At 34.6% G+C, this 19,080-nt stretch overlaps 1 protein-coding gene across 1 annotated transcript in view; it reads right to left on the bottom strand.

Moving 5' to 3' along the window:
• The window catches only part of LOC138706040 (periodic tryptophan protein 1 homolog), a 63,113-nt gene extending 45,769 nt beyond the window's left edge, over positions 1-17,344 (bottom strand). Inside the window, exons 1-2 of the mRNA XM_069834943.1 lie at positions 16,888-17,344; positions 13,364-13,422 (exon numbers count right to left, since the gene is read on the bottom strand). Coding sequence (XP_069691044.1) covers positions 13,364-13,422; positions 16,888-16,977 — 149 coding nt within the window. The 5' untranslated portion in view covers positions 16,978-17,344. The remainder of the gene's footprint in view (positions 1-13,363; positions 13,423-16,887) is intronic.
• Positions 17,345-19,080: the final 1,736 nt, after the last annotated feature.

The raw sequence follows: 19,080 nt of genomic DNA, 5'->3' as shown, positions 1-19,080 counted from the left end.
AAAAGAGTACTATGTAAAATAGTTTTTTTAAAGGATATTAATTCAATTAATATTTACTATACATTTGTCTGAAGAAGAACAATGGTCAAACTCCTTCACTTGCAAACATACATTCTAACCGTTTAAATATATTTATAGTTGACAAATCTTAAGGTAGTTGGCATACTTTGTATATCCTTACTTGCGAAACTGGCTTTTTTATTAGACACACACACTCACCAGCATGAAAACTACAGACAGACTAGTTGAACTAGGGCCATCTCAGAAATATCTCCTTTGTTCAAGTATAACAATTAGATAAATAATGTGCATCGGTGATGTGGCATGGATTTCAGGTACAGAATTTTAATTACATAAGCTGATATAAAATATAAATAACTACAGATCTGAACAGCAGTAGTTTCTCACATGTTACACACGAACCCTATTAGTAGTTACGAAGTTGATAATGCACTCCCCACTCAAAATGCTGAAAAACAGCATACTATACAGTCCTGTAAAATGTCATTAATTGGCAGTGTAATTGGGTATATATTCATTTCTTTACCAGGCCAAAAATGTAATGGAAGCAAAAACACAGTGCAAGATTCCAAGAAACTTGTACATATAAAACTCTTAACAATAAACTTTGAGCACAATTGGACTGTGACAACATATCACTCCAAGAATGCAGACAGAAATGTCACATACGTCTTAATTTCACTAGTCACCCTACCCAATGTTCGAATGAGGTATGACTGCTATGGATCACACTAAACAACTCGAAGTGTTCACCTAGTGCACATAAAAAATGCGTACTCACAATATCATAAGAGACACACTCACGACCCGTTTTAAAAAGGGTACTGTCAATACAATTAAAACTTACAAATCAACTTGTATTAGCAATATAAGTTAAAAAAAAAAAAACTTTACTTATGACTACGAACTTCGAGAATCAGTTCCAACATCCCCACTCCTGGCATCAACACTTGATTCTGATTGGCTTCCATTTTCAGAGGATGCACTACTCAAACGACCGGACTGGTCAGACACTGATTTCTTAGACTTAGGTTTATATTCTGTCACCACCACTGTAACATTGTTCACTGTCACTTCCCATGTCTGAGCTGTGCTTCTATCAACATTCTTTAACCGGGGAGGGTGTCTGGATTTTTTCCCTGCCTTAGTTCCTTGTGTACTATTCTTCTTCTCTGGTCTCTCCTTGCCACCCCCTTCCTTCACAGCCCCCTCTTTGCCCCCACCCTCTTTCTTGTTCTTTGCAGGTGTTGGGTTGTACTGCTGAGCAGCGATCTGAGGACTGATCCGTGGCTTGCGGGTCGAGGTTCCTTTACGAACGTCACACATCAGGCATTTAAACGCTTCCTCTGTGTTCCTGTAAGTGCACACGCTGCAATCCCAGTCGTTGTCCTCGAGAACTTTAGCCGGGCGTTTAGTCCTTCTGTTTGGACTTTTCTTCTGGTCCATCTCTTCTATTCCAACCGCCTACCTCGAGAGGTCTGTGTGGAGTGTTTTGTGATGTGTAATGTTAAATCCCGCCTGTCACAACAAGGGGACATAATTACTGATTCTGTCATTGCTCCAATCATTTCTAAGTCAAATACGACACCCTGCACTTTCTTAATCTATGACAAAAAAGCTGGGATTCCTGCTAAAAAAACTTGAGCTGAAGTGGGACCAGCCAGCCAGAGATGATTTATAAAATTTGTTAAGTATGTAATTGTAAAATGTGTGCAAGTCATAAAATGATTAGTCAATTCTAGCTCTCACTTCTATTTGCATTTTCATACAAACCCTACCACATTATCAAATCAAATCCCTTGATTTTTATAAAATTTACATGTTTTTTGAATATAAAAAGGGAGCTTGTTTCTCGTAAAGATGATATTGCATGAAGTGATTAGGCTCGAATAAAAATTATTATTTACTCGAAATAAATTAATTGTTGATTGTTCGTTTGTAATCTTGTTACTTAAGTTAATCTTTAAGCAATACACAATATAAAAATTGCATCAATCTTCCTTTACAATTTATAAATACCTCGAGTTTTAATACAAGCTATATTTACGATCATCAACATCACCATCACCACCACCACTTGTATATTTTGGATTTAAATTTACTACATATTGACACAAAGGCTGTTTGCAGCAAGTAACAAAACTTGCAAATCACTGTTTCAATTAGTGTTATAAACGGACCATTAGGTGCTCTACTTGCAAAAATTTGCAGCAAAGACTTCTTCCATCAGGAATCAACTCTGGCTGACCCTATTCTTAACAGTATGACTCAGTTGTACGGGTGCTGGTTGCAGTCTTTGGGAATGAGAATATGGATGAGGGTGAGATCCATTAGGTATTTATGAATGTCAAATTGTGAAAGAAAGACTCATCACAAATTGAGGAAGGCCATATTAGTTGTTTATACAAACAAAACCAAGCAGGTTCCATAAAGTAACACCTAACCCAAATCTAAACCATTCATAATGATGGTCCATGTTTCATGTACCTTAAACAATGACATTTTTAATAACCTATTGCATCCCACTCTCATACTTAATTTCTGTCTCCAGCAATGACATCTGTCTGCAAAACAGAGATCTCTGTAAGGAGACGAACAACTAGCTAGTAATTTTACTTAGATTGGTATTCCTTTAATGCTGTGCATCTACAATATGGGACCCTCGTTTTATTTCACTTGAATGTGTTTGGACAACTTAAACTGTATCCTTCGTTGATTCGGCCTTAGAAATGTTTTGTTTCTGAGTCAACAGAGTTGTCAATCTCTTCCCATTTCTTTATCATGTACTGTATGTATTAATATATTTGCTATGTACCCATATATAATAATAGATTATGTTCAGACTTGCTAACTTATTAACAGAGGCCAATGTCCAAAGTCTTTTTAGCTAATCCTTCAACAGCTAAGGAAATAGTCAAAAGAAAATCTCTTCCCATTGATGAATGATATGAGCTTCTTGAATTGGTGTCTTACAGTAATTTTATTTGTTAAATAACGACAAAACAGAAATCTTCAACTAGGGCTTGGAGGAAAGTAAAATTACATTAAAAAAAAATGCATGATGCATAAGTGTGCCATTGATGCTTGAGCCTTGTTATTGGAATTTATACAAGGAGCATCCAGAAAGTAAGTTTCCTGAAGCCGTTTAGAGAAAGAAAACAAAAAGTTCAACTCTGTCAACTCAAATAGAATGAGAGAGGGAACAAAGGTAGGAATTCAGTATGGTGATTCTGGCTTTCAGATAAGATAATCAATGCATCATTTTCAAAATTTTCTTCAACTGATTGCTACCACTGCCACCAAGATTGTGTGAGAAGATCTTATTACCATTGTGCCTGCCAATGCTATTACTCAGGTGTGTGGTAGGTAATCTTAACAATTCTTGAAGTTGAGAGCAAATGTGATTTTCTGATTTCAAAACATACACTCGTTAATTTTATATTTAGAGTTCATCATTTCCCAATAAATTTATTTGTATATAACTAAATAATTATAATATCTCACTCAGTCTATGAAAATGTTGTTGTTGACCAATGCTAAGGATCATGGATTTATTCCTGCGGGCATCCCAGTAGTATTTGGTGAGCTGTGATGGTAAATCAGCATCTATTTTCTTTATTGCTGGGCACGGTCTATGAATATAGGATGCAACTAAATTCTAGATTTCCTATTAAATTCTTCAGATTAAGAGACTAGACACTAAAATACATACAAAAAAAGAGTCGCAGAAGATAACCATGTATAAGAGGGGTTTATTCTATAAGCTTCAGCGCATTGCCAATTAGACAGGGATGCTGAGGTCACTGATGCAAGTCGAGTACCTACAGAGTGGTGCAGGGAAACGGGAAATTCTGAATTAACGTAAATGGCACAAACATAGTACAAACATTATGTACTAACGGAAGTGCATGTACTTAATATGCCATTTATGTTGCCATTATTACACAATGTCACTTGTCATGTTACTTCTTGAAGATGACATCGGAAAGATGTGCTCCATTTCAGCATACATATTCTGATAGCCTGGTGTGGAAACTCTGGAATGCTCGGTGTATCATGTCTCAAGGAATGCCAATGATTTCGTTTTCAGTCCTCTGTTTTAGTTCAGCGATGCTTGCAGGACATGTTCGGTACACATTGCTTTTAAGATGTCTCCACAGGAATAAATTGCAAACACTGAGATCAGGGGGTCTTGCAGACCATGGAATATCACTGTTACGTGACATGATGTGCCATCCAAACAATTGGCGAACGGCTTCCATTGACTGTCGAGCAGTATGTTGCTATGTTTGAAACATTCTTTGCAAAGAGCAGGGCTGGGCATCGGGAGCAGAACCAGACTCTAAACGGGGACACTTAATAGTCATTTGTTACTGAATCAACGCTGCGGGGTGTTCGGCAGGGAAGAAAGGGGATGAAGAGAAATCATATGGCTCCCCGTGAGAGAGTAGAATCCGCTCTTGCTTCCCAGCCCTGGCATAGAGACTGCACGATCTGAACATCAAAAACATGTGGTTTCAGCAGGATGGAGCCATGTCACAGAACACAAGATAGAAAAGGAGAATTCATATTTTTCACGCAAAACCAGAGAGAAATAACTTACGCTTATATTTGTAAACTCCACCGCCAACATTATCGTTGCCACCAACCAAATTGTAACCAGTGTTTGGATCTGTGCTAGACACTACATCCCATAAGAATTATAAAGGAACTAGTGGCTTGTGCAGCAAATGCTGCAAACTAAGTTCATTAGATGTTCAAATAAACATTTTGCAGATTTATTTTCAATGAAGAATACACAGACATTTTGAAAGTTATTTGCTTCCATAATAATGAAACATACTAACTCTGAGTGGTTTTTTATGCCAGATACTTTTTCTTGAACCAATCCACCTTCAGTTTTTGAGTTTCAACGCGAAAACCAAGTAACAATGTCAGGAAGAACAGTGGGTTTTTTTATGTGGGAGTAAAGCAATAGCTATTTCAGCTCATTGCAGATTGAAGGTGAAAATTAAAAAAATGTCAGGTTTGCTATGCTTTCGAACAATAGACATAGCATCTTGGTATAGCTGCTGCATGTTTCGTAAACTACCTTGAAATTTGTAGAGGGTAAAATAATTTTATCCTGCTAAGAGATCTTGCTGAAATGATCGGGAGACTACAAAATCTTGTAGGCTTCTTATTTTATTAGGAAGTAATACCTTTTGTTCTTTCCATAGAATCTCTAATTTTTGCGCTCTCTCAAGCCAATACTGAAGAGAATCACGCACAGAAATATCTCCACCACACCACCATTAAATATATGAAAAAAGACCCAATCCCACTTGATTAATAACTATAAAAATATTTATTAAGTAAATTATAGAAATGAAGATTTAATTTACGATATTCTCTACATCTACTTATATACCCCAAAACGTTTTACTTTCATATCAATAGACCTATAGCATTAATATGTATAATTACCGGTAATGAAAAATAGTCACATCAAGGGATTAACTATAGCCCAATAATATTTCATTTCTAATGGTAATAATGTCATCAAATCACCTCAAGTTTTGTAGTTTTTAATACCCAATACACAGCTGTACTCAGAAAATTACACATCACAGAATCAGACCTGTAAATAATTTTAATAACTCTTGAAATTTTTAATAAACAATTAAATTTGAGCTCTAAATATGTCAGCAATCTTGCAGATCATGGCCTTTGTGTAATATTGTTTACTGTAGTGTATGTTTTGTTTTATTCTGAAAAATTTCATAACTGACAACAGATGGATTTTGGAAAATAGGAAAAGATGTAGGAAAATTGACATTTCACTGAACATTACTATTTTTCTGAAAAACTTTGGGTTCCAAGCTTCAAAATGAGGGGTCTTTATTCAAAACCATTCAGCCGTTTTCCCGTAATTTCTATTACCAGTTCGAATTATATATATATAGATGTGCGTGCAATGTTCATTTTCTCTCGTTCATTTCAGCATCTGAAATGTGCCAGGCACAGTTCGTCGCTCTCTTTTTGAAATGCTTGGGTAGTTGTCTCCACTAAATAAGCATTTTACGTCAAATTTTCATATAAGGAATTATTCGTATTTTTGATCCAGGAGTACACTCACGCGTTTTCCAAACATACTTATGACTCACCCTGTATAGAATCACAGAAAATTTGTATCAGAATACTGAGAAATATAAATTAATATAATAAAATATTCTGCCTAGACTGTAATTAGTTTTCTTCGAAAGAAACAATGGTGAGGAATGGGAGGAAGAAGAAAATGAAATACTTAAGCAACAAATGCTATTAAAGCAAACCTACAATTATTAATCTTTTCATAGTCCAAAAATCAACAAATACTGAGGGTGAGAATTTGATAAATATTAGTTATTACTGCTGTTAACCTAGAGACTTTCAAAAGATCCTTTGACCCTGTACACACAATTCATATGTACATAGAGGCCTAACTATTTGCAGAGATATTTTCTAGTACTGATGTGATTTGAGAGAAAAATAAGATAACACTGAAACGTGAACAAGTGAATAACTTTTGATGGAGGGGGAGGGGAGACGTGAGATCCCTTACACATATAAAGATGCTTATGTACAATTAAACAGTTACAAAAATCCTTTCAGAAAATCGAGAAAAAGGATAGGCCTAAAGAAAACCAGGACACAATGGCAGTGGAATGAACAATTTCGTTTTGAAATAGAAAAGACCAATTTGATTTGATCCCTGATAGTAATGATGATGGTAATGATTCTACTGACCAAGAAAATCAACTATGGCAGCTTCATATTGTCTACAGGAAATAGTAAAGTATCTGCACATACTTGTAATTTGTCCATTATGTAAACTGAATGAAGCAATGGACCGAAAATACTTCACTAAATGACTCATAATTTATAATGCTTTAATTCATTCTCAACTTACGTGGTTGTATTATTCTTCAATATAAGATAAATTACATTACCTCACTACACACACACACACACGCTTAAAACAGAGCTGAAGTAACTTACAAAAACAGCTAGAACTGCACAAGTATATTACTGTCACACTTATCAACAAAATGTTATCCCCTTTTCCCTCAACAAGCTAATTATTGTTAGATAAGCAATCAGAACAGGAAGTGAAGTCTCTTTGTTTCAGTATGAACACCAACCTGTCCTTTGAAAATAGAGAATTTCTGAAGAATTTAACACAGTACTATTTTCACCAGTAGATACCGAAGTGACATTTCAGATCTTTCTCCCAAAATGACCTTGAAGGAAGTGTTTTTAAGTGGATTATTTTACGACGCTGTATCAACATCTCAGGTTATTAGCATCTAAATGAAATGAAGGTGATAATATTGGTGAAATGAGTCCGGAATCCAGCACTGATAGTTACCCAGCATTTGTTCATATTGGGTTGAGGGAAAAACCCGGATAAAACCACAACCAGGTAACTTGTCCCAACCAGGATTCGAACCCAGGTCATCTGGTTTAGGGATCAGATGCACTAACCATCACTACACAGGTGTTTGATGGAAGTTCAAAGCTGTCTTTTCTAAATGAATAATGTGAAGTACTTAGCACTATTTTTCAGCCAGAACACACCAGAATAAGTTTTCACAATAATATTCTCCAAATTCTTCTTCGTGGAACAACAGTACATTGCCTTACGATTACTATAATTGACAGATGTTAACCAAATTTAAATATTATTAACTGATTCCTCTGTAAAACTGCAATGCAGAAAACTAAACAGAAGGAAACAGCTACAATGCGAAATTGTTCCATTATACTGAAGAATAAGAAAGAAAATAAAGCAAGCCAGTTAAGTCCTTCATTTGAGCGATAATGATAAGTTTCAACTCTTACATTTAAAATTTCATAGGACACTTCTGAATTCAAATTTAATTAAGGGGTTTAAAATTTCAGGAGAATTTGATTTGATGATATTAAGAAAAAACATTAAGATATTTGTTACCTTGAAATGAGAATTTTGTTCAAAATTATAGGTTTTGATAATTTATAATTTCTTGCTCTTTCTAGTTTTCAAAATTCGTAAACAATATTGAGTATTAGGGACACACAATTTACCTTAATGTAACACTAAATATTTTCTTCACGTTTACTTTTATGCAGTTACATTTTCAAAAAGAAAAGCACCCAATCGATATATTACTGTTTGCCAATGATCAGTTCTTATCGCTAAAACAAAAGATGCTCTACAAAAAGCTGTTTATAATCTACAAATAATACAACAGAGGAAACAAAAATTATGGCCTTTTTAGGATAAGATCCAATTCCAAGTAAAATCATGATAAATAATAAACTAAATGAACGTGTCAATTCATTTAACTATTCAGGCTATAATTTATCTTGTATTACTGATGAAGATATGGCAAGCAAAATATCTAAATTTATAAAAATCACTGAAGTAATCAATACCGTCTACAAACCCTACCAAGTTCAAAAACATAGCCTATGAGGCTAAAAGTCTATAAAACACTAGCTCGACCAGTTCTAACTTATGGTGGTGAGGCATAGACAATCAAAAAAGCTGATGAGAATAGGCTAATAACAGCTGAAATGAGGTTTATGAGATGGATAGCAGAATACTCATTGCTCAAACACCATAAAAATGAAGATGTACTGAAAGAACTAAAAATAGATCCTATAATTCATTTTGTTCAACATTACAGACTTCAGTGCAAGAAACATGTCAAAAAAAAAGGATAGCACTAGATGGCCTAGACAAATTCTTGCCTATGTACCAAGAGGAAGGAGAAATTTGGGACAACCACGAAAATGCTGGCATGAGAACATAATGGATCCACTAAGGTCTAAATTTGGGACAACCATGAAAATGCTGGTATGAGACCATAACGGATCCACTAGCAGTGCTGTCATGGTGGCCATATGGGACCATCGATTGTATGGGAACCTAGAATCTTTTAAAGAACCGTATGGGGAAGAGAAATTTTTGCCTATATGGAGCCATACAGTGTATGGGTGCCTAAATTTTGTACATGGAGATTATATTTTTACATGGAGATCTGTACTGATGTTAGATCATCTCTTGCAGTTCCTAATAAATCTTCTTTGATGTTCATAAACATAAACTGTCCACCTCTAACAGTGCTGGAATCCAGAACCATATATAAAAGATGGTATTTTTCCAGAAAAGCTACCCAAAGGAGGCAGTTTTCTTTTGCTTCACTGGTTTCTGTGTGATGTATATAGTGATAAACATATGCTTTTAGTTTGCAGCCACAAATACTTTCAACATAAAAATTGTTTAATACCCTAGATCATATATGTAACAGATAGGTCGGCCTTATAGGCTTTGACGTTAACAACTTTTGTGAGGTTTACTATGCTGCCATCTAGTTGTTACATAAGGAGTCACGTCATAATTCCCATTTGAATTGCATTAGCGACTGTACTGCCATCTCGTGTTCATTTACGGCGGACGAGTGGTGATCCTGGCAGTTGTTCTCTTCAAAGTGCTGCCGATTTTAACATAGCGATGAGTTATCTGTTACATATATGATCTAGGTTAATACTTACCTGTTTATTCTATTGTACTGTTGTAGGTTAACACTTCCCCACTACTTGTTACTAATTACCAACATGACATGTGAGAGGTCCAGGACATATTAGGGAAATGACCTATTTATTTTCCCCAGTATTGCATCCTGAACCTGTAATATTTGTAACAAGTTGAGGGGACTGCAATATTGCATTAGAATATATTGTACAGGTCAGTTACTAAGCGATTTTTATGTTGAAAAGTATTTGTGGCTGCAGATTAAAACTACTTGTTTATCATTGCATACATCTAACAGAAGCCAGTGAAGCAGTGGGAAATTGTCTTTCTTTGATGTAGTTATTTATTTATTACTTCGCATAGAAACATCTCTCAAATGACGGTCAGAGGGATAGAAAGAGAGGGGGTAAAATATATTTCAGGGCAGAAAATAAGGGGGGGGGGGCGTATGGTCAAGGGAAAAAATTACCATGACAGCACTGTCCACTAGGGTCCAACACGTGAAGGACAAGATGATGATGATGATGATGATGATGACAATATTCAGAACTAAAGAAACCTGTAATAACTGCCTAATCAATGACAATGAACAATTAAACAGAAAAACAAATGTTAAATTTTTACCAATGATCAGTTATTTATGTTTCATACTATAAAATGTATCTCTCACAATTTTCTGAGTTTCCAAACATTCTCCACATAATTAGATACACAGTGGAATAAAGGAAACCAATTTACAATAATCCAATAAAAAGCTAGTGTTAAAACACTTCGTCACTCTTCTTCCCTGATTATGTTCTAATTTCTTAAACACAAAACTCTTCAGTAGCTTAGGTGGTTCAGTGGAATTTTGAAAACGATTGGATAATAAATACATATCATCAGATGACTAAAAGTATTACCTTCATGTTATCACTACATGAATACAATGTAACTGAATTTCTAAAGTGCCTAGAGAGGGAAGGGGTGAATCACAATGTGAATTACAGTAATATGAAAAGTTCTATTTGGCATTTTTAATTTGCCTGTAACAATCAGACTGAGGACGAATTTTGCAAGTTGTTCTTGTTGCTATGTGACATAAGAAATTACAATTGCCTAGTAATGTTATTAATAATTTTTCATGCACTTAATTATAAAAATTGTATTATGTGATATTGTAATTAAATTCTTCAATATAGTAATATTTTTTTTCTCTTCTCTTAAAGGTCTGCACACACCGACACGGGACGTGGGAGCGGTAGCGAATGCGAAACTGACGCGAATTATTGTAACTACAGCGGGATATGAATCCACTCACACCGCAGCGACACAATCCCGCCTAGGTGGTGGGACTGCAGCGTTCTACTCGCAGTTCGCTGCAAGCAGCATTTTCCCGCATCCTGCATTTATTTTGGCAATGGCGACTGAACAGTTCATAGAGTGCGTTAGGAGCGTTGCTTACTAGATTATGCAAGCTGGCGCATAGGAGCGTTATTACAATTTCTGCCGCTAGGTTCGCCTCGCAATGATGAATAGTTTCATTACTAAGCATTGTGTATCGTAAAAATTCTTTGATTAATTTTGCATTACTCATCGAATACGAAGATTATAAACATGCCAAGCATATTACAGTCTTATTTGAGATTTATTGATGACCTGTTAAATAATAGTATGCAAGTTTTCAGTGTGATTTAATGGAATTTACAATTTTGTTTCTCGTAAGTCTGGATTTGTTACATTAATAATTTTTCTTTCAAACTACATTCTTCGTCTGGTTCATTTAGTGTGGCAAGTTGATTGTTTTCAGTTCCGTGTTTTTACTTCACATTTCGTTCCCTCCAATTCGTTTTAATTGTGAAAGTGAACTACCGGTGTCTTCTACTTTCAGACATTATTATTATTATTATTATTATTATTATTATTATTATTATTATACAGTAGTTATTGATGTAATAATAATACTAACGATTTACGTAAAATGTTATTCAAGCAAGAAAAAACAAGAACTGATATTGCAAAAGAAACTATAATATAATGCAATAATTATCAACAAGTGTAATAAAATAAATATGTTAGCATTTTAACATACGTAATCAAGACAACCATGGATTAAATACCACTGTATTAGAGTATGCGTGCTAAAGAAAACTCTACAAATTTTTCACAATTAGTGAAAGCAAAACTTTATACTAACAAGATGGACATCTTTGCAAAATATTGAGCGACATGAACAACAGCACCTCTAGCAGCTTGACCTTGCGGAGAGTGCTCTGCATGTGCCATTAAGATTCAGCTACTCTGTAATTAATTTCAATTTATTCATAGTGTTTATGGTAGTGTAGTAATGTAGTGTGTACAAAGAAAATCCGAAGTATGCCTGGAAAGTATTATGCAGTAATCAGGAAATACAGAAGGATTCCCGATCTTTCTTTCGATTTCTGAAGAACAAGCCATAGTATCTTGCCACTTTTTTAACGATTTTAAATAATAATTATTACAATGAAATATATAATTTATATTTAACCCTATAGTTTCCATGTAACTCTGTAATTTTCCCATTTAGTTAACTTTTTCTGCTAATTTAGATCTTCCTTGCAGTAAAAAACAAATGAAAAGTTAATATTTTGTTATTTTCCCACTTATGCCATAATGCATTGACAAATTGGATGAAATGCAGCAAGGTCACAGCACTCATATTTTCTATAAAGAGTACTGTACTGGAAATATGTGCTTCCAAACACCAATGCTGTTGCACTATACTTTGTAATTTCAGGAGTGTATAATTCACAGTTTGAGTTTTTAGAGAGCAACAGGAACAATGTAAAAGTAAAGTTGAAACAATGCATCCAAATTCCTACATGTGTAAGTGTTATTTGTTGTTTGAATGTTTTTACTGACAAATGTGTCAATGTAACTAAATCAAAAGTCACTCAAAAAGGAAAAGGAAGAAAGAACACAAAAAAGTGCATCAAAGAATTCGAAAGCTAAAAGAGTAATGCATGATTAATGTTATGCATTAGAATCAATAAAGTGAAGAAGAATTGTGTAACTTTTGCTTTTTAATAATTTTTTCTCTTCAAAATGATTTTCCTCTTACATTTAAGCTAAATACTGAACAAAATGTGATCTTACGAACTCTAATTTACTCATCTAGTCCCGTAAATTAAATGAAGAGTTTGAATTCCCATCTGAGAGCCGCCAGGTGCGTCATATGTAAGATGTTTCCCTGTTATATCGTGCGAAATACTGTAAGATGTCCGTCTTGTTGGTAATATTGTATGAAAAAGAGAATTTCTGTTCTCTTAACCGGAGTTTCGGTTAACCAAAGTTCTACTGTGGCAGCAAGAGTGTAGTAGTATGAACGAACCTATACTCATCTTCGGCAACTGCAAGAAGCAGAAGTACTTCTTCATAAGAACCTTATTCGCGACTGCATCCTGCTTTGGTGTGAATTCAACGACGAATTTTCGCAGCGATTGTGGAACTACAAGTTTTGCTGTCGCTCCCGCGTCCCGCATTGGTGTGCGCAGACCTTAAATTTTGCCGTCATAGTAAGTTATTTAATCTATAAATCTAAATATGGCTCTCTACAAGAATATAATTTCCTTAATATCAAGAAAAGTAACCAAATGAAGTCCTTGTGTTCATCATAAATCCAATAACATTTATTTATTATAAAGCTGCAATGAATATATTTTGAATGTTTGAAAGCATAGAGTATAATATACATACAGCTTTGTATGAAACAGTTACCAGTAGCTATATGATCTATTCATATCTGTAAGTTATGTCTCACATTTCTATGAAAATATTTCCACCTACCTAAGTTCACTTTTTGTTTGACTAATTATATCTTGCAGTTCCTCTTTTGACAACTCAATCTGAAAAAAAAGAAAAAAATAGGCCTGTGTAAATAAAATTATAACTGCCGAATGACCGTAGAATAATGAATTTATTAGGATTATAGATGTTAAGATCAGTCCATATGAAATTTTAAACACTCTTTTAATTAACACTAACAACAATTTCACAAAAATGAATAAATGCTTAACACGGGGGGGGGGGGGGGGGAAGAAGTTTTATTTCAATTACAGTAGAATTTCTCTTATCCAGCACCAAAGGGACCAAGCTAGTTCTGGATACGAGATTTTGCCGGATAATTGAATAAACACCTTTATATACAAAAAAAGTTCGTATTTCATGGTGCCAAATGTTGAAACTGCATCCATGTGAAGCTTATTTCTCTATCACGTGCTCATAACTGAATAAACATAAAATCTGTGTGAATTTTCCTTAATAAAACACAACACAAATAATACACTAATTGTACATTAGAATATTCGGATAAATTTCAGAACAAGGATTCCTTCCTTTCCCTCTTACTTCAAAATTGCAACCTTGTGCACACAAAATAAATTATTGGCACTGAAAAGTGTCTTTTCGTAAGCATGATGATGCGTATTTGACAACCACAGACAAATCTGCTCTTTTTAGTACTTTAAGATATAATTGTCAGTGAGGAATCCATATACTGAAATTTTCCCGAATATTCACTGATAATTAAAGTTCATGCGAACTTCCTAATGTGACAATACTGATGGCCCGAACATAAGTAAATAAACATAAAAACTGTGTGGATTTTGTTTATTAAAAAATATCACATACAACATAAATAATACACTAATTTTAGGTTCAAATATTCACTGAAAAAGAAAGTGCGTGCGAACTTCTAAATGTGGCAAAACTGAAGGTCCAGACTGTGACAATGTGGCAGATTTAAACTTTTTTTGGTCCAGTCAAAAGTGCCGTTGTTTTGATATTGCCGGTTACGAGGGATTTTACTGTACATTAAGATATCATACTAGCAAATCATAGAACAATAATGCAAAAGAATATAAGCAGAATGGAAACTATGGATGATGATATTGTCAGGCTTGTTCCAGTTTTGCAAATATTAATATAATTTTAAAATATTTATTATAATGTACAGTATTTCTCCAGTTCCGTTTTGGTCTCCAATAATTCTTTTACCTGTAACTAGTGTGTAAGGTAGCTATTTGTAATGAAACTGTCTGAATCTGTTCTCGGGAAGTCTTCTTCACAATTTTTTTTTCCCAAGTTTTAATTTTATTTACAATACAAATACAAATACGAGGGTTGTAAATAAAGTAGTGGCAACGTAGGCTGTACGAACATATTACTGAACTTACATGGAAAATACATTTACATCTCTTCAATATAGTCACCAGCGTGTTCCTGTATCTTTTGCCAAATCTGTAGTAACAGTTCAATGCCGTTAGAGAGGGTGTTTCTGTTGATCTCTCTTATAGACTGCCCTACTGCATGTATCACTGATGCAATATCTGGAAACCTCTCGTCTCTAAGTGATTTTTTCAACTGTGGAAACAAGTCGCAGTCATAAGGACTCATGTCAGGAGAATATGGAGGATGCATCTCTGGAGCAATGCAACCACTGCTCCTGCGACATGACAACTAACAATTATCATGCAAGATGAAAGGTGAATTGTCTCTCAGGAAATGTGGACATTAATGCCGCATAGCTGGACATAAGTTGTGTTCGAGAAAATGTTGGTAGTACGCTGCATTGACATTTTGGTCTTTAGGCACTGCATGGCTAATGATAACACCTTCACTGTAGTATGTCACTATCAGCATGACTTTTACCCTAGAGGGTGATGTGATCCTTTGTTGGATCTGTCAGGTTATGAAGAACCCAGCCAGCATGCTGCAATTTTTCTCATGTGGAGATTTTTTTCAGGATGTGCCACACAGTTTGATGACCGAGTTCAAACTCAATAGATAATTCTCGTACAGTCCAGCGATGGTCAACAGCAAGGAGACCTCACACTAACTCCACTTGTTCGTCACAAATGGATGGACGACCTGTGGGAGTCACATGTGCTGTCTCACTTCGACCCGTATGAAATGCAGAGACCCATCTTGCAACCATCCGATGAAACACCAACAAATGAAATTATAGATCCAATAGATAATAGGCCTACTACATTTCAAGCTGTATAAGTGAAATCTATAGGCAATTTAAAGATTCTAAATCCATTGCACTTATCTGCCAAAATAGTAAATTAATAATAATAATAATAATAATAATAATAATAATAATAATAATCATAAAATAAAAATTATTCCAAATACCACTAGCTTCAAGTAACCCTCGATGACATTGGCGTGCATATCTACAACAGGCTACATCGATTTTTATCCATGATCGCTGCTCAAGTTTAGTAAACATGCTTTAGAGCAGATAAAAATAGCGCTCTACATTTAACAACGCACAATAACATCTCTGTTGTTATAAACTTAAGATATAAAAAAAAAAAGCAGATTAGGTCTGCATTCGATTTCAAATTGCACTAATGGTATTTACATGTACACAGCCATCACAATCGCCACAACAGCCAGTTTTATGTTGATATCTTTGTCATTTTGATCCAAAGCGAAACATAACAGATCACAGCTTTGTTAGCTGAATTAATCAAAAATAACCTGAAGTGACATAATTAATAACGAAGATATTACGAACGTTGTGACCTTCATAAAATTAACACTAACAGCCTCCAAAATTAATATTCAACTCAATTAGACCTGTTGTATTCAGAATGCCATAATATAACTCACATGTTCAAATAACATCAAATAAGCTTATCTGTAGCTACATCCTACTTCAGAAATAGGTTTTCGTAGATATATACTAATGTGGAATGTAAAATAAACCACTTGGGTTGTGATGTTTAGAGCTAGTAGCATTAAAATACAAGGTCCAGTGATACGAATTAAGAATACTTACTTGTCATAACTGGAGTCGTCTTTATCCATTTATGCTAACTTAGGTGGGTGTTAATTCATTAAAATAACAGAAACCGTGTTTATACACAGTCCTTTTCAAGAATTTCGTAAAATTGTCCACATTATAGTTACTTTTTGTTAATATGTCGTAATATCCTAATTTTATTTTTTATTTCATGTATCGTAGTCCACAGATCTTAAATTATCATTAAAGCTTTAAGATGTGGGACAAGTGAAGAGTTACACACTTTTTTTTGAAAAGATGAGGTGAGTTAATACTGCTATTCGTTAATCACTAAACATATTGCAATATGTACAGCACATAGGCCTAAGTAGATACTACCATAACTACAACATAGCCTAAATAGAAACATCTTACTCAAATTCATTGTGCTACGTAAAAATAATTCTATGGCTTGACCATAATAAAATTAACACTTACAATAAACAAATTAGTCAAATATAATAAAACTGATTCAATTAATTAATTATGTATTTTTAAAAACATCCATGCGGCTAACCTTCTCTGGAATTTCTTTCGCAACTCCTTTTTTCACCCATTTCACACATGGTATAAAATTAACAGACGGAGGAACATCTTCATAGTCCATTTTTAAACTGGTAGAGTTACTGTTGCAAATGCGAATTTCGTAAACATAAACGTCTACACGCCAGCTGAGAAAACACTATTTCCATTTATACCATATACCAATCATTCATACCACCAAACTCTTCTCCAGAAAAGATCTATTCGTGCAAATTTACAACCCAAACCCAGGGCAACCAACGCATCTCACACCAATATGATTTTATATCGAAATTAACGTCGATATACTCAATTTTAAACTCTAAATAGATTAAAATTAATTTACAACGTAAATAATACTCTTAACTGTAAATTATTAACAAATTGTATAATTATTGTGGTTGTTTCAGTGTTATCGATTGATCCCTAAAAAGAATACAAAACCAAATCGTCTGGTTTGGCTACCCTGATTTACCAGGGTGCCGTGCGTTGTACGAACTCATTTGAACCAGATATTATTATATAGTTCGATTACAATGTTGTAGGTGACGCTACAGTGTATATATCTTCTGCCATCTTTTGACGATAGCATGTACTATTTCGCGTATGACCGGAACTTTTGAAATTTATTTTAGATCAAGAGGGCTATTTTGTTCTAGACTCAGTCCCACTAAAAAATGAGTAGTTTAAACGTTCAATGAAACAGGTGGGGGGGGGGGGAAGGTACGAAAAACTGTAATATTCATTCATATTCTACACAATGTTATATTTAAAAAATATATATAAGGCACCGACATACCTCCTTCATGTAATTGTAAACATTAGCAATAATCTCCCAGCTTTGACTGTGCAGTGTTTTTTCCTTTCAATTTGAAAATTGAAGGAAGCATAATGAATTAATTACCGGTTATTAGCACAACTACAAACTAGTAACACTCGCATCTGCGTCACACAAGAATATTCCGACACTGACGTAGTATGAGCAAACGAAAGGAGATTGTTTTGGTACAGTCACATGTGTGGCGGGGGATTTACTATGTAAGCGAGATTGGCAAGGCTCGCTGCTTGGATATGACCATTAAGGTCATTCTTCAAAATTCCTTGAGAGACCTGCACTTGCCTGCTGTTACGGAGCAGCATTCGTGTGTGGGTTCAATTCCTGCTTGAGCTGATTACCTGGTTGGGTTATTTCTGAGGTTTTCTCCAACCATAAGGCGAATGTCAGATAATCTACGGCGAATTCTCGGCCTCATCTCGGCAAATAACATTTTGCAAACGCCAATTCCATCGACGCTAAATAACCTAGTAGTTCATACAGCGTTGTTAAAGACACTAATTTTAAAAAATGCAAAAAAAAAAAAAAACATACAAACTATAGTTCCATTTTCAAGAAAGGTATTTAACAGAGAACTGATTTGTATTGCTCAAATTCTTTACTTGCTAAACAAATAAAATAAAGTGAAAATTAAAAAACACTTCCGTCAAAGATGATGGTGACAAGCCGCAACATAAATGCCACAATAAATGAACATGCAAATCAATTGGGTCGCGAACGACATTTGAGTTCTTAAGGCAGTGGCTCCCAAAGTGTGGGTGGCGACCCTTGGGGTCATGTAAAGAGTTCAGAGGGGTCGCGAGATTTTTTGCAAAATAAGACAAAAACGTCCTATTAATATATTTATTTTGTATTTATGAACATAAAAAAAAACACCGTTTCAGTAGCTTCTCAAATCTAGAGGTTGGAAATATTATTATAAGAAATTTGAGAGCTTTTACAAGATCGAGATACTATTGCATTCCTTTGATCCAAAACTAGTATGCTCTGCGGAAAAAAAAATCTAGTTTCAACATTCCAACAGTAGGTACATATTTCAACGAGTTTTCCCTTCACATAATTTATACATACATTGAAATTTCCCTTCACATAATTTATACATACATTGAAATTTCAGCCACTTTAACGCAACTGTCTAAAAACGGATTGATTATCCATCTGTGACTGTCGTAATTGTTTTGAGTTTCAAATCATCTTACAATAGCACAGTTCACCGATGATATAGCTATGCTCAGCAGAGATCCTACTGTCGAGCACGTAACTACATGTTTACAAAACTATGTAAGCCTACATGAAATTGAGGTGCTGGAGAAATTTTACGAATCCCTCTAAGTAAACCATCAGTCATCAGTC

The sequence above is a fragment of the Periplaneta americana genome, chromosome 9, assembly GCF_040183065.1.
Source record: "Periplaneta americana isolate PAMFEO1 chromosome 9, P.americana_PAMFEO1_priV1, whole genome shotgun sequence".
Lineage (NCBI taxonomy): Eukaryota > Metazoa > Arthropoda > Insecta > Blattodea > Blattidae > Periplaneta > Periplaneta americana.
Note: the sequence above shows the minus strand (reverse complement) of the source record. Positions and strands in the feature narration are given on the sequence as shown.